The sequence below is a fragment of the Tripterygium wilfordii genome, chromosome 21, assembly GCF_013401445.1.
Source record: "Tripterygium wilfordii isolate XIE 37 chromosome 21, ASM1340144v1, whole genome shotgun sequence".
Taxonomy (NCBI): Eukaryota; Viridiplantae; Streptophyta; class Magnoliopsida; order Celastrales; family Celastraceae; genus Tripterygium; species Tripterygium wilfordii.
Window position 1 is genome coordinate 17,787,191 of NC_052252.1, and position 16,093 is coordinate 17,803,283.

General features: G+C 37.3%; 3 protein-coding genes across 4 annotated transcripts; 1 reads left to right on the forward strand and 2 right to left on the reverse strand.

Annotated features, from left to right (window-relative positions):
• Positions 1 to 1,534: 1,534 nt before the first annotated feature.
• LOC119989404 (LOB domain-containing protein 1-like) lies at positions 1,535 to 2,695 on the reverse strand. Its single transcript, XM_038834905.1, has 2 exons — positions 2,332 to 2,695; positions 1,535 to 2,139 (listed from the first exon to the last, which is right to left on the reverse strand). The coding sequence occupies exons 1-2, from the start codon at positions 2,623 to 2,625 to the stop codon at positions 1,795 to 1,797; spliced, it is 639 nt and encodes a 212-aa protein (XP_038690833.1). The 5' UTR covers positions 2,626 to 2,695; the 3' UTR covers positions 1,535 to 1,794.
• A 4,557-nt stretch (positions 2,696 to 7,252) lies between these two features.
• Positions 7,253 to 9,753, forward strand: LOC119989405. Of its 2 annotated transcripts, none has more exons than XM_038834906.1 (3): positions 7,253 to 7,456; positions 8,058 to 8,400; positions 9,418 to 9,753. In XM_038834906.1, exons 1-3 carry the CDS (start codon positions 7,311 to 7,313, stop codon positions 9,481 to 9,483), a joined length of 555 nt encoding a protein of 184 aa, XP_038690834.1. In that variant the 5' UTR covers positions 7,253 to 7,310; the 3' UTR covers positions 9,484 to 9,753. The 2 variants fall into 2 exon arrangements, with proteins under 2 accessions (XP_038690834.1, XP_038690835.1); XM_038834907.1 differs by lacking the exon at positions 7,253 to 7,456 and adding an exon at positions 7,463 to 7,649.
• Positions 9,737 to 11,932, reverse strand: LOC119989403. Its single transcript, XM_038834904.1, has one exon. It carries the CDS (start codon positions 11,764 to 11,766, stop codon positions 9,973 to 9,975), a length of 1,794 nt encoding a protein of 597 aa, XP_038690832.1. The 5' UTR covers positions 11,767 to 11,932; the 3' UTR covers positions 9,737 to 9,972.
• Positions 11,933 to 16,093: the final 4,161 nt, after the last annotated feature.

Genomic DNA, 16,093 nt, shown 5'->3' on the forward strand with positions numbered 1-16,093 from the left:
ATTGGCATGGGCATAGGACTTGACCTTACTATAGCCCGTCAATTGAAATCAAGATATTTCACTACTTTCTTTGACTTTGGTAATGTACTATTGCTCATTAATTTTAGCAAAATATATTGAAGCCGGTCATATTCCACGTAACTTTTTATTTTTATTTGATTGCTACATATTTTGAAAAATCTCACAAGCATCTTAATGTTCAAATTTCAAAGGGTTCACACTGTAGAAAATTATATATGCAGAACTATATAATATATACCACAATATCCTTTCATTATCAAACAATGAATTTGAGTTGTAGCCTCAAGACCCAATTAGGGGACTGGGTCCAAAATTCATTTAAAATAGAAGAGTATATAATTTTAATCTAATGGTTTCGGATATGTGTCAAATCAAAACATACTTTTTCTTTTTTATTTTTAAAACTTATCTGATTTTTTCTCCATTAATAAATGTGAATGGTAGATTTAATTTCTAAGAAATTATAGAGTCCCAAAAACCCGAATTAAGTGATGTGAGAAGTGTGCAAAATAGATAGCAAATGATAAGGAGAGTGGATACCTAGTGATAAACTTTTAGCTATTTCTTCTAACGACAAAAAATTACATACCTTTGGCTCATGTAAATTCAAGATATTTGGATTGTTCTACAGTTCTACTCTCTTTGAATGTCTTCGCAAGTTACAGGATGACAATGTGTGGAGTCGAATTCAACTTTGATTCTTCAACTGGAAGAAATAGTCCCTATATGGTTAAGTTTTGACCAACTATTTAGGAGAATTTAGGATCGATTACGTGATCATATGAGAAAATCAAGGGGATTCTAGTATGTATATTCGTTTTCACCATTCATTTGTTGTACATCCATAGCTACACTTAACCCAACAACCACATTGGCATGCCCTTTTGAGATTAATTAGTCATAAATTTGAAGATCACAATCATAATATATATCTAAATAAGGTAATTTCCACTACTGTAGCATGCCCTTGGAAGACTGTTAATGGACTAGTATGATTTGATTGAAGTCTAAAGACCTAATAAGACTTCAATTATATATTATTTTTCTCAATTTCTCTTGTCAATGTAGCGTACATAGATGGTTGTTTGTTCACTGTTTATTTAATTAATTTGGTCTCCAAATTTCATTGTCACTCACATCTAGGACATGTGCTACTTCTCTAATTGACTCTGAAAATTTTGTATTTGGGTTCATGCATTAGCTTGACAAATTACACAATATTGGACAATTAATTTGATTATCTCGAGACGCTACAATGAAATGACTGTCGTAGCTGGATAGAGACACTAGTATCTCTGATTAAGAAGAGATCATATATATTATATAGATGGGCTAGAGTAAATAAAGTACATATATGTCACAGCGTAACGGGCTGAAACATTCGTAACGACCTGACTTAAATCTCCATGTTACATGGAACTAAGGGAAGTACTCATGAAGTTGAACATTTTTTAAGAGTAAAAAGTGAGATGCCTATAAAGTGCTTTAATTGAAGAAATATAAATTGGAAAAAAAAAACATTAATAAAGGTTCTCCTTTTTATTATTCTTGTCGTTTCTTACAATTTCAACTATATATTATTAGCTAGTGATGAATGGCCATCAATGTCATGGCAAATCCTTTTTCAAAGGTTTTCACCAATCACCATGACCCATTCACACATCTACCCAAATGAAAATCACTTTATTAATTAATCAACTCTAATGCTTTGACCTAAATAATTAGTTTATATAGTTTTTTCTTTAACTAAAACATTCTCTGATTAGTTCTTCATCATGACCAAAGAGGACTCCAAGATGAATCCAACAAACTGTTTTCCTCATAAAAGCAGTTTGGATCAATACTGTAATCCTGTTCTTGCTGCTGATGCTGCTGTAGTACAGTAGCTTCTCCAGATTGTGCCATTTCCATGCAGATTAGAGCAAGTAAATTGGCTTGATGGGATTGCATGTTGACAAGCTCTGCTTGTGCCTTGGCCAATTGTTCTTGGAGCTCATTCATTTGTTTCTGGAGCTGGAAGATTGATCCTGCAGAACCGTAAACCGGGTCTCGGATCCTCGCACTGGCTTCGTACACCATACTGCTTACTGCATCTGCTCTTTGTGATTCTGGCAGATCCTGCAATTTTGTTTTGAATCTATTAGAAAACTAAATTGTCTAAATTAAGTATTGTGGATGCGTATTTTTGCATTAAGGTATTATTCACTCAGAGTAGGCTCCTACTCTCCCCTCACGGATTTATTTTAGGAAAATATTCCGTCTCCTCTACTCAAACCCATTGAGTACCCAATTGACCAACAAGATTATTACCTGTAAGAACTTGATGATGTTGCTAGCTCCAAATACCCTATGAGCAATGGTGAACTTGTAAGGCTCGGTGGGAGGGAAATAGGGAGCCAAAACACATTTGTCGACACATCTCCGTCGAAGGATCTTGCAGGCTGCACATGGACTTAGAACAACAGCAGGAGGAGAAGAGGCCGGAGAAGGAAAGCTTGGGGCAGAGGTTTGTGAACTGGGGGGAGAAGAAGAAGAAGATGGGGAGAATGTAGAAGAATTAATAGTCGTAGGAGATATTGTAGCTTTATTGCCATTGTATTCCATTTTGAGAGAAAAAAAAAAACTGAAGGGGAAAGGAAGGAATGCAGGGGATCAGCTGCCCTTTGTTACTTTAAAAGCAGAGCAGGGGATACATATATATATATATACACACACTAAACTTAGGTAGCTGAGTCTTGGGCTCCATGTGGTTTGGTGGGGCACTAGTTGCGTAAGGATAGCTAGGCCTCGTGAGGGAGCATTGAAAATGAGAGTATCTTACAAAAAGTCCCACACAATATTGTGACTTGTATAGCTTTTGTGTCATATATTTCTACGCTTAAACTTGCATTAATTCTTCCTCAACTTACTAGAAAATGTTACAAAATCCACCTCAAAACACTAAAACATAATACTATCCTTTTTTTTACCTCAACTCGCACGTCTTTGTTCTTTTGAGCCGTTGCCTATGGTATTAAGCTTAGAAAAAACCTCAATCGTATGAGAAAGAGTAGATATTTGTTTATAAATCACTTGGTTGGATTATGTCGATCCAATGTGAGTTTTTTAGTCTTGAACAAAAAAAATAAAGAAAAATTAAAAGTCATAATATTTAACATGGTTTGCCTTTGTGTGTTGGAGAGGTAGTCATACTTGTTTTTTGTTTTGTAGACCATCTCTACAGCATGCATTCACTGTTTCTAATGACTTAATGGCTTCATTTTTGTGTAGATAGCTACAAATTTGAACACAAAGCCTGAATAACGTTGTACATGATCCACTTAGAGTCTTGTCCACAGACTACAAACATTTCTTCATAATGAGATCACATGGTGTATGAAGAAATGGATGATTTCGTAATCAACTTTTACTTCTGAATATGCGGAAATACATGCACGTAGACATGCATGCAATGTGTTTATATATACATATGTAAAGATATCCGAGTTTTTGATCATTAGGTTTTGGAAACTTGTTAGTAATAGAACATCATGACAAGCTGTACATGCATATACATACATACATTTGTATGTTCATGATGTGAAGTACACCAACAATTATTAACCTCAAAATTTAAAGTCAAATGTTGAAAGAAAATTGTGTGGAACTTAATCCTATTAACTATTAAGTTGAGAGAAATTGACGGAGTAGTCATAGGAGGTGACAATCTCATGTACGGTTTTTTAGGGTCATGGTTAGGGTGATTTATCTGTCAACTTTTTCGTTATGAAACCAAACTCTGTCTTACGTAAATTTTCACAATTTTTTTTGTATTGAAATATCACTAAAAAATATGTTTTTTATTGGAATCGAACTTTGGATAATGATTCATGTAATAAATTTTCCCAATATATTACATGAACTCTTTTGGTTTTTTTTTGGTATTACGTCAAAAAGAAACAAAATACAAAAATACAGAAAACTTAAATTGAACCTTTGAAAAGTATACACACTGTGGTTATAACAAAAGTCGTGTGTAAATTAGACAAAATACTTGTGTGTCGGGAGCATATATGATATTCATTTTTATTATAATTAATTATATAAACAAATAAATAGAAGGTTCTAATCCAATACAAAAATGCTTTTTTCTTTAATTTGAATTTTTTTGGGTTTCTTTTATTGGTCATACATTAATGACTAGGAGAATTTCAAAGATTAAAGATTCAACACATCACCAACCCCTTCTATCCATATTTCAATAATCAATATCATGCTTACAATGTGCATGACTTGAGAGTGGAAAAAAAAAGATGAGCTAATTAGAATCGTAAACAGAAAAAAGTTATAACAAGATTGCACAACTAATTAATTAGTACGGCTTTTGTCCTCTTTTCAATTGGTAAATATTTCTTAGAACATATAATCAAACTCATGTTTGAATTGAAATTGAGTTACTAATACAAATTATTCCTTTCTGAATCAGCTAGATTCATATCGGAAAGATGTTGGCAATAACTTTTTGTCAAAATTGAATATTTGTTCCTTTATGATAGGCGTTCTAGAAATGTATAACAATACATAATTTTGTAGATTTGCTGGAATAGTTATAATTACGTACATGGCATTGTGAACTTATTTTTTTTTATTATAAGGGAAGGCGATGGAGATGCTCAAACTTGATGCCTTTATAAAATATCACACACACAAAAATGTCACTCTCAATAACTTAATTTAATTGTAATAGAAAAGTAGTTCACCTTTAGTTTATGTTTCCAGATTTAACTGCAAACTGTCCTCCATTAATTAGTTTATATATTATAAGGTCCACGCGTGGTTGCTAGTTTGGACTTGTCCTCGGAAGACATTCTCACTCTATCTCAAATTAATGACCTTTTTGAGGGAAGAAAAATGGACAAACATGACATGCTGCCTAACGTCATAAATACAATATTTTTCTAATAATTCATTTTACAAAAAATTTATAAAATTTTCTTTAGATGTGAAGGTGTTGAGGCCGTTGTTTTTCCAAGTCTTGTTGTCAGAAAATGGGGGATGTTTGGTGCTGTGCAATATGTCACTCAACTTAAGGTTGGATGCCACTTCTCCTACCACCAATACATACTACTTTTGAGATTGAAATCCCGTTTAGTGTCCAATATCTCTAATGGGTTTCACACCACAATTTTCCTTTGTTATATATGGAGCCTTTAGGAACTAAAAACAAAACCTAGTGCGATTTAGAAAATGTTTTTTTAGTAATCGAGAATGATATCATATAAGTTAACTCTTTGGATATTCGATATGAGTTTAAACTCAACCATTAAGCTGGTGTTCATAGAAGTTTGCAAAATGACGACATAGTACGTAAGTTGGCCAAAGCCACGCAAGTGGTCACAAGGGTATTACTCCCAATGGAAATCAAACTCAGGATCTCTTGAATCTATACGATTTCATCCTACAGAGATTCACTAACTAGACTATCACTCAAATGATTAGTGCGATTTAAAGAACCCTAGTACTTCAATTGAAGATATCAAAATTATAAAATAATGCACGCGAGACCAATCAAACCGAGGTGTCTGGTTGCATATTACCGATTAAAAAAGAAAAGAGAGTCAAAATATTGCCACCCAATAAAGATTTTATGTTTGAAAGATATATGTCTAGCTAATGGATATACCTGTATTTAAAAAAAATATAAATAAAAGGACCTTCAAAAAAAAGAAAAAGAAAATAAGGGGTACTTCAATTTCAATCTAGTGTGAACAGAAAGACCGTTGAAACTACGAGCTGTTAGGGTAACAATGGCACTTCATAAGCAAGAAATTGGTCATGATTTGCTCTTTTTTGATAATTAAAAAGGATGTCACTGTGCATTGTAGGTAAAAAAAGCCAACCTAATGAAATGAAATATATGTTAAAAAAATAAGGTAGTTCATGACGGTAGCCTATATTAGAGACAAAGATTTTGAAAATAGGAGTACAAAGTGCTGACTTTTATCAGTAAATAACATAGAACAAAGCAAGAGTTTGGTGTCTGGTCCTTGTTTGTTTGTTCTTTGTCTGGTGAAGGACAAAAAGGGTTTGATCAAAATCTTGATTCATATAAAGGAGAGAATCATATCATGAAACTACAATTCACAAAGTCAAAATAAAAGAGCTATCATTTATCAAAGTTGGTTCAAAGTAGGGATGACAATAGAGTACATAAGTGTTGATGCAGTTTTAGTGGCTCTCGCCTCTCTTAATGAGGTAAGGAGTTTGAGTTCTGCCTCACTCCCTTGGGATAAGTTGGGTGCAGAGCCACGGAGACTTCCTCCATTGTTGGTGTCGATTAACGCCCACGGGCCATCGAAAACTGCATCAACAATAAGCAACATAGCCAATGCATTTAACAATTTAGGGCTCCAAACTTATGATTGCGGAATTGTGAGGAATGGAATTTCAAACATGACAAAGTTAATATATACTTAACTAAGTTTATGTCACTTGACTTCTAATAATCAACATATGTATTGCATAGTGTAGGACTATGTGAAATATAGGTAGGGTGGCATTCACCCATTTGAAGAAGGTGAGGAGGATCGTTGGCCATTGAACAAGAGACGGGGAGGAAAGGATGGAGAGGAGGAGAGAAGGGAGTGAGGCTCATAAGCATGATGTCAAGATTTATAATACTACATTGGACTGACATAATTCAACTGAGTGATATATAATTCAAGTGAGTCCGTGAAAGATTACAACTGGTGGCTGGTTGCCAACATGATAGAGTTGTGAGTCTATGACAATCCAATGCGACTCACTTGGGGCTGTGGATATGATCCTTTCGAGAGAGCTAGGTCGGAATGAAATTGGCAACCTAGTACATGATATTCAAGTAGCAGGTGAAACTGTTGCAAACCTCACATTTATGCATTGTCCTCGTTCTATTAATAAAGTAGCGTACTACCTCTTGTGTTTGGAGGTCACCTTCTGAACCTCAGTGGCTCAAAGAACCTGTAATGACAGACTCTTTGTCTGTTGGTTCTCAATAATATATAGTTTTCCTTTCAAAAAAGAAAAAATGTTCAATTTTTCTCACGTAAATGACACATTTTTTGGGACTACATATTTTGGAGACGGTGTAAGAGAAGACATCCTAATTCTTTGACCCGGACAACTTAAAAGAAGCAAAATTGGAAAAATAGGGTAAAACGGCGCCGTTGAGATAAGGCTTCGCTTAGTTTTGTAATTTTGTTACCTTTGTACGTCAGTATCCAAGCACTCGGTACGGAGATTCTCTCTTTGGGTCTTCCTAAAGGGAAGAAATGGAGTCGAAGGCGGTGAAGCTCAGAGCAATAGAGGCAACTCCGGAAAGCTTTGAAGATTATGGTCAGGTGATCGAGGCGTCGCCGGACGGTGAGGAATTCGGTCCTCAAGATGCCCAATTAGACCTTAGCAGAGGAATCCCCAGGTCCATCGAAAGCAGAGAACTTTCTGATTTTGCATAAATTTCTTTCTCATTTAGCTTATGTTTGCTTGTTGGTGAATCTCATTTAAGCTCAATGTATAAGATATATGTGAAGAATTCTTTGAATGAAACAAAATATTGCTGTTCACTTTCCTGGGAAATGGATGCTGAGGAATTTTTCCTGTTTCATATTACCGTAAGCAATTCTACACCACATTCTTGTTTTATTCTTGATTGTTTAACTGAGTATAAATCCTGGTGTCTCTGTAAGGGAAATCTATTTGTATCGCAGTAAACAAAGCCTGTCTGCATTGCAAATTTTTTTTCCCTTTCCATGTTCTAATATGGTAAAATCTTTCAGCCAAATCTCCAGTTCAGGGAAAAAAAATCTTCCTCTATTGCAGTACATTTATTAAAAGAAAATTTATGTGGGTTGAGCTTCATAGAATAAAGAAGGATATTTACTGATCCTTAACTCTAGTTTGTGTCCTTGAATGTGTTGGTTGTGTATTCAGGGAAGTATGGTGATTCTTTTTAAATGCTCCATTCTTTGATTTGAATTGTTATGAGGAGCTTATGATGGTTAGTTCATATGTACAAACAGGTTTTACATCATGAGCATTCAAGATCAGCCGCTTAAGTTCTCTTCCATCACGCATCATGCAAGTGTGACCCAGTGCCTTGGATCTATTGGTGGTCATGATTGGTATCTTGGAGTCGCTAGGCCGTCCATCATGGATCCTAAGGAAGTTCAAAATGGCCCTTGTGGGGAGATTGTGCAGTCAAAATCTGGCCATTTCTATGTGCCTCCTGCCGTTGATGATGTGCGTGTTTTTAGGATTTCTGGTCCCAAGTTCATTAAGCTTAATCTTGGGACATGGCATGCAGGGCCTTTGTTTAAGGCAGAAACAATGGACTTCTACAATTTAGAATTGAGTAATACCAATGTAAGTACCTCCCTCTTCCTATATCGTGCATTCAATAAGCTCGAATTAGGAAGAACATCTTTGCTTAAGGAATACTCTGTTGCTTTTAACTCTCTATCATGTTTCCAACTAATTCAATCTACATGGGATTGACCACAGATTGTTATCGTAGATACGAAAAATGGCACACGATTCAGGCATTCATGCAATCTTTGTAGTTTCATGCAAACTCATAGCTGTGCATATAGTTGGGTTTATACATGTAATATAATCCTAATTAGTTCTCAAAGCATAGAGAGGCTGCTAAAAAAAGCTTAGTTTGTGTATATGTTCAGTAAATAGTTGTCAGTACTGTCCTTAACATTAAACAAAAAAATTGGAGAAACCATTCATGTTGAAGAAATATAGACTTGTTCAGTCAGTCCTGTAAGAGAGATGTTTGGTTTCATCACATGCATCCTTAATCTTCTATTATGTGATTCTTTTTTTCCTTGGGGCAATTGCTACATTTATCTTTGTTCTTACAATCAAAGCAATTTCCATTTGATTATATCTCCACTTTGCTCCAGTATCTCTTGAATGGATGGATGAAGTGTGTTTCAGATTTGTAAATAAATGCCGTTCAGAAGAGCCGCAGAGATCATCAAACCCCTGAAACCCCATCCCAAAATGGCAAAATCCTAAGAAGAATGAGCCCTCTAAGCTCATTGCAAATGGATTAAATTTGTTAGAAAATGGTTTGACTCAACTACTTGATTGAACTAGGAAGATGTCTGTATAATAAGTTTGTCTAGATACCTAAATTGAGTTTCTGGGTATGGTTGGCTCTCTTAATGCTTGAAGTAACTTCAGTTTTATAGTTATGCCTATTTACTTATCCTCGAGGACAAGGAACTTTCCATGCTCAAGGTTGCAGGAGTACTAACAATGTTTCTAAATAGCTTGGCATGGCCTTTTTTGTGCATATGAACATAATATGCGCAGGAGTTGTGGGATATAATGTAATTGCAGACATGACATGGTTTTCTTTCTGTGTAGGTGGTGGATCACACAACACATCATTTCATCAAAGCAAATGAAGTTTTCTTTTCTATCGATGACTAGTAGCGGAAAGTGTCTTCCTCATTAATGTCCAAATGAGTTAAAAGGTCCCTGCTTTGATCCTCCTAGCTCCCTGTCTCTACACTTGGCAAACTCCACTGAATTCCTAAGGATTGATTTTTCTAGACGGGGAACCAAATATATGATGGTTCTGTTTTACTTGTATTCTTCAGATGCTTATTAACTGTCAAGATACACTATGAAATATGAATGCATCAAAACATATGTACGTAGATATTTTTTTTGAAGTAATATATTTATTAAAAATCTCTAGTCCATGCATTGAAATTATGTTTGGTACACAAGTATTTCAATAGAAATGATATCGAATTTACAAGAAAACTTAGCTCATGAATTTGCACAATGGATCACGGAAGGACTATCGGCACCCATGCTTCTGACTCAATTCTTTGAAGATCGACACCAGTTCCTCAATACATGGGGTGATCCTTACGAGGTCATCCCGAGTATTTTACGGACTCCCACCTGATCTTAAGAATAACCGTTTTCCAAGAAGGCACAATCATCATCATGATCGTCATCATCATGATCGCCATCATCATCATAGTGGCAATCATCATCGTCCTCATAGTAGCAATCCAAATGAACGCTAAGATTGCAGTATTCCTGGTAACATTCAACAGATATCTTTTGATCATTCTTGCTGCACAGGAAGCATGGAAGGAAGTCTTTGTCCCTTACGATGAAAAAGAGCTCGTGTTCGTGCAAATAGGGATCCTTGATACTGGTTCCTAGCTTGAGGTACGGGTAGTCACCATGAACACAATCGGGATGAATATAATTCGGACACTCTAAATAATTAGGACAACCGTAAAACCAAAGATCAGGATCTCTATCTTTTTGACAAATATCACAATAAGGATACCCATTTGAATCATCATGGAGATTAGAATTACCATCTCCTTGGTATGAGAGGACAAGATAATGATCATCGTACTCATATTTGACTGTACGTGGTAGTGTGGCACATCCATAGTCCAATGCGAAGGGACATTGTTCTTTGCATCGGAGCAAGTAGCAATCGTCTTCCTTGCCGCAAGAAGTACATTTTGAATAGTTATTGGCTTCAGTAAATACACTGAGGAGGTGCTTATGACTATCATGGTAGAATTCAAAAGGATTGACTAAAGCACATCGGACATCAATTATGGAACTCCGAGTCCTACAAGTTCGACAGTAATAGCAGAAGCCATGACACCATTTCCGGCAAGCCAAACAACGAAAAGCGAATTTGTTATTGCTTAGAATAAGGGTTAGGGGGTGTTGTTTGTGAAGTGGGTGATTGATTTGTTTTGGTAATTTAGAACAGTTGACGTGGAGAGAAAAATCACATTCTAGACACTTGTAAAAGGGAAAAGAGATGAGATTCATGCAACCATCGCATTTTGTTTCAATCTCACGATCATTATCAGGATGTAGTATCAGAAATAATTTATGATGAGGATGACAAAAATGCTCAATCTCTTGTTCAAGTAATTGGTCCTCTGCTCCCTCAATTCCTTCGCCCCAGAAGAACTCTTGTCCCACTTTTTGTACATTGTCCATTGCACAGTTGACATGGACAAAACATGGACAATTTTGACAAGAATAACATCCAAATTTTCTATTGACTTCTCGACGACAAATTTCACAAATTAAAGCAACAGATTGACTTCCAGGAATGAAATAAATGTGGATGAGGGGGTGATCATGTTGTGGTAAATGGACTGTGAATGGCAGTGACATACATTTACTGTGAACTACAACATGACAATTAGTGCAAATCCTAGGAAAGCAATCTCGTTCTCTAAAGTATTCAGACCAATCACTATATGTGCCACAGAAATCGCATGTAAATGGATCTGACCTACTCCACTTAGTGAAATGATGCTCGTGACGTTCAGGTTGAATGAAGCATCGAGCAACCATAGCGCAATCAATATCAATGTCAAATTGGCAATCGGAGCAGTTGTAAAGGAAGTTGGTAATTTGTAGATCACACATATCACAGATAGATCGAGTAGGACCGTATGGTGAATTCGGGTGAAGAATTAGAGGGTGTTGATGGTGCCAGGGGTGTTTTATCATAGGGGGTAACTCTGAACAAGTAGTATGAAGAAAGAAATAACACTCACTGCAATAGTAGAAACTAGTATCCCATAGCGATTCCGAGCACGCACAGCAAAAGATTTCTTCACGGCCGTTTAGATGTATGACTTGCTTCTCACAGAAGATGAGATCATGAGGGTGGACTTGATCTAAAGATATCAATTGAAGCACCTCCATTATTTCTAGACTTTGAAGATTTAGATCTGAAACAACTGGATATTATATCTCTGCATCATCATGACTACTCAGATTGCCTGCCTATCATTTTGTAGACTAGACACCCTCGACAGTCCTCTCAACCTCAAGTCTAAGTCAATATATAACTGAATTAATATTTGAAGTGGGTGTAGGCTATCTTCCCAACTCTTTTCCAAGAAACTTCATTCGTATCGAATCAAATTTTGTTTAATTTGAACGTATATATAAATGTGAATTATATATGCATACATAACGCGTCACCACCTTCCAATTTCTTTCTAAGAAATTTCCCGTGTTCTATATATTATATATAAAGAATAATAATATATAATATAAACCAAGTTGATTTATATTATTATTTGTAAAAAAAGGGACAAACACACGATTTTTGGTGTTATTATTTTCTTCTTCGTCTATGTGCTGGTACATATACAAGTAAGGTCATGATGGCCTACACATGTAGACATTTCCTGGTCTAAAATGACGGCTATGATGGCCTACACATGTGGACATTTCCTAGTCTAAAATGACGGCTTAATGTGGACATTTCCTAGTCTAAAATGACGGCCATGATGGCCTACACATGTGGACATTTCCTAGTCTAAAATGACGGCTTAATGTGGACAAATCAACGTCATGACAAACATATCTTAATCAACTTTGTGTGTCCCGATTATTCTCCTTGACATCCTGAATATCTGCTCTAACATCCTTGACATCTGTTTTAACACTCCCCCTCAAGTGGGAATAAATGTTGATGATTTCCAACTTGTTAATCAAGGCCAAGAATTGTGAAATCCCTACTGATTTGGTAAAAATATCTGCCGGCTGTTTCAAAGTTGGAACATGGAAAGTTTTGATCAATCCAGCTTGAATCTTCTCTCTCACAAGGTGGCAGTCAATTTCTATGTGTTTGGTTCGCTCGTGGAACACTGGGTTTGATGCAATGTGTAGGGCTGCCTGGTTGTCACAATGCAGCCTAGCTGGTTGTGAATGTTTAATACCAAGGTCATGTAAAATGTATCGTACCCAAGTTATCTCACAGCATGCTGATGCCATCGAGCGATATTCCGCTTCTGCGCTTGATCGTGAAACCGTGTGTTGTTTCTTGGTTTTCCAAGAGATTAGTGAATGTCCAAGGAAGACACAATATCCCGTAGTTGAGCGCCTTGTGTCACGACACCTTGCCCAATCTGAATCACAATAAGCATTAATCTGCATGAGACTGGTTGCCGAAAATAGAATTCCTTGTCCTGGTGCCTGCTTGATGTAACGTAACACTCGGTGAGCTGCTTCCAGATGAGGAGTACGTGGTTTGTCCATGTACTGACTAAGTATATGAACAGCATATACCAGATCCGGTCGAGTAATCGTCAAGTATATCAATCTTCCAACTAGTCTTCGATAGGAAGTGGGATCACTGATGTACTCTCCTTCATTCTTGCTAAGTGACAAATTCTGTTCCATAGGAGTATTAACTGGCTTGGCACCAAGGTAACATGCATCTTCCAGTAACTCAAGGGCATATTTACGCTGTGAAATTGCAATCCCTTTGTTGGAGCGAGCAATTTCTATTCCTAGAAAATACTTCAATGCACCGAGATTCTTGAGTTTGAACTGTCTCATGAGATCGGTTGTGGTCTCTTGGATGTCTTGTAAGCTGCTTCCTGTGAGGATTATGTCATCAACGTAAACAAGCAAAGCAGTAAAGCTTCTACCTCGGATTCGGATGAATAATGAGTGATCTGATTTAGATTGAGAGAAACCAGCCAATTTGAGTGCAGTAGTCAACTTAATAAACCATTGACGAGAGGCCTGCTTCAATCCGTATAAAGATTTGTGTAATTTACATACTCGAGTCTCCCCCTTTCGTCCGAATCCCGGAGGTAAAGACATGTAAACTTCTTCCTCGAGATCACCATGAAGAAAGGCGTTGTTGATATCAAGTTGGCGAAGATGCCAGTGTTGGGTGGCTGCCACAACGAGGAGAATGCGGACTGTAACAAGTTTGGCAACTGGGGCAAAGGTCTCACGGTAGTCAAAGCCGACAACTTGATTGTACCCTTTGGCAACCAATTGGGCTTTGTAGCATTCAACAGTACCATCAGGATTAAGTTTGATCTTGTAGACCCATTTGCATCCAATGGCTTTCTTGTGTGGGGGAAGGGATTGTAGAGACCATGTGTTGTTGTCTTGAAGGGCCCGAAGTTCTTGATCCATAGCTTGACGCCATTAAGGATCCTGAACTGCTTGGGAGAAGGTGTTTGGTGTTTTGATGGCAGAGATGGAAGTAGCAAAAACTCTGTACAAGGGAGACAACTGATTATAGGAAACAACATGAGAAAGGGAGTGATAAATACCTGCATGTCCAACCAATGAAGAGGTTGATGTTGGTGGAGATCGAGCGGGCAATGAAGCTTCTACATGGTAGTCTTGGAGATAGCTGGGTACACGAGTTGGGCGTTGTGATCGAGTGGAAGGCAGAGACTGTAGGGAAGTAGATTCTGATGTGGTGGTGTTGGGTGGAATAGGTTCAGGTGTAGGAGAGGAATGTAGTTGTTGCTCATGAATAGGAAGTGTCGGTGGTTGGATGTTTGCATGAGAAGGATGGGGTTCTTGGTAAGTATCGGATGAAGAAAGAAATAAAGGTGAAATAGTGGGAGGAATGGCAGCGGAAGTGGAATGAGGGAATATTTGTTCATAGAATATGACATCCCGAGAGATAAAAAACTTTCCAGTTTCTAAGTTATAGACTCGGTACCCCTTTGTCCCATATGGATATCCAAGAAATATGCAACGGATGGAACGAACATCAAATTTAGTAGGGCGATGGTGATGTGTGGAGGCAAAGCATAGGCAACCGAATACGCGCAGATGCATATAGGAGGGTGGTTTCTTGAAGAGAATTTCATATTGCGTTTTACCTTGAAGGACAGCAGTGGGTGTCCGATTGATAAGGTAAGCAGCTGTAAGAATGGAATCTCCCCAAAATGTTTTGGGAAGTTGGGCTTGAAACAAGAGTGCACGGGCAACATTTAGAAGGTGGCGATGCTTGCGCTCGGCGACTCCATTTTGTTGTGGAGTGGAAACGCAACTGGTTTGATGTAAAATTCCCTTGTTAGAAAAAAAGTCTTGCATTGAAAATTTTGGGCCATTGTCACTACGGATAATTTTGATGCAAGATGAGAATTGTGTTTCAACAAAATTGATGAATGAAACAAGGAATTTCCGTGCATCTGATTTGGCATGCAAAAGGTAAACCCATGTGCAGCGAGAAAAATCATCAACAATGGTAAGGAAATATTTGTCTCCATTGAATGTTGGAATGTGATAGCCCCCCCAAATATCAACATGGATTAACTCGAATGGTATTTTTGTAGTAATAGAACTTAAATGAAAAGGTTTACGAGTTTGTTTGGCAAGGGGACAAATAACACAATCATCAATAGAGCAAAAATCAATATTCTTGGTAGACAAGGAAATAGCATGTAGGCTTTTATTGGACAAATGACCTAAACGTTGATGCCAGAGATTGGAGGAAGTTGAGGCTGCTGTGGAGACAGAGTGACACCCAGATATCTTCGAAACGTCCAAATAGTAAAGCCCTTTGCGCTCAATTCCCATCCCAATCATCTTCCCCGATCGTTGGTCCTGAACAAAACAAGATGTATCAGAAAACGTTGCACAACATAAGGAGGTCTTAGCAAGTTTGACTACGGAAATTAAATTCAGTTTGAATGAAGGAACACAGAGTACATTATAGAGAACGAATGTATCTGAAAGGCGGATGGTCCCGATGTGTGTTACAAGAGCAAGTGCATGGTTGGGTAGATGTACATGTTGGTTAAGGACTGGTGTCTTGGTGGTCAGAAAGGTCGGTGAACATACCATGTGATCGGTGGCCCCTGTGTCAAAAATCCATTGGGTATCTGGAATAAAATTGTTTGCACAAACTTTGTTACCTGACATGTTGCTCATGGTGGTGGCTGCACTCACTTGACTTGCCATGTTTCCAATTTTGTTTTGATTTATGAGGGCAATGAGATCATGATATTGTTCTGCCGTGAGATTGTAAGGAGTGGATGGTGTATCAGTTCTTTCTGATTGGGAATCAACATGATGTGCCTTTGAGCGGAAATTGGAATTGACATTGGATTGGTTGTTCCTATCACCGTGATTATTGGCTCGCTTCAACTTTCGACAAATATCAACAGTGTGTCCTTTGTGACCACAGTATTCACACTTGAGGTGTGCACGACAGTCTTCAGCAGTGTGCCCCATGAGATTGCAGCGGTGGCAACGCACA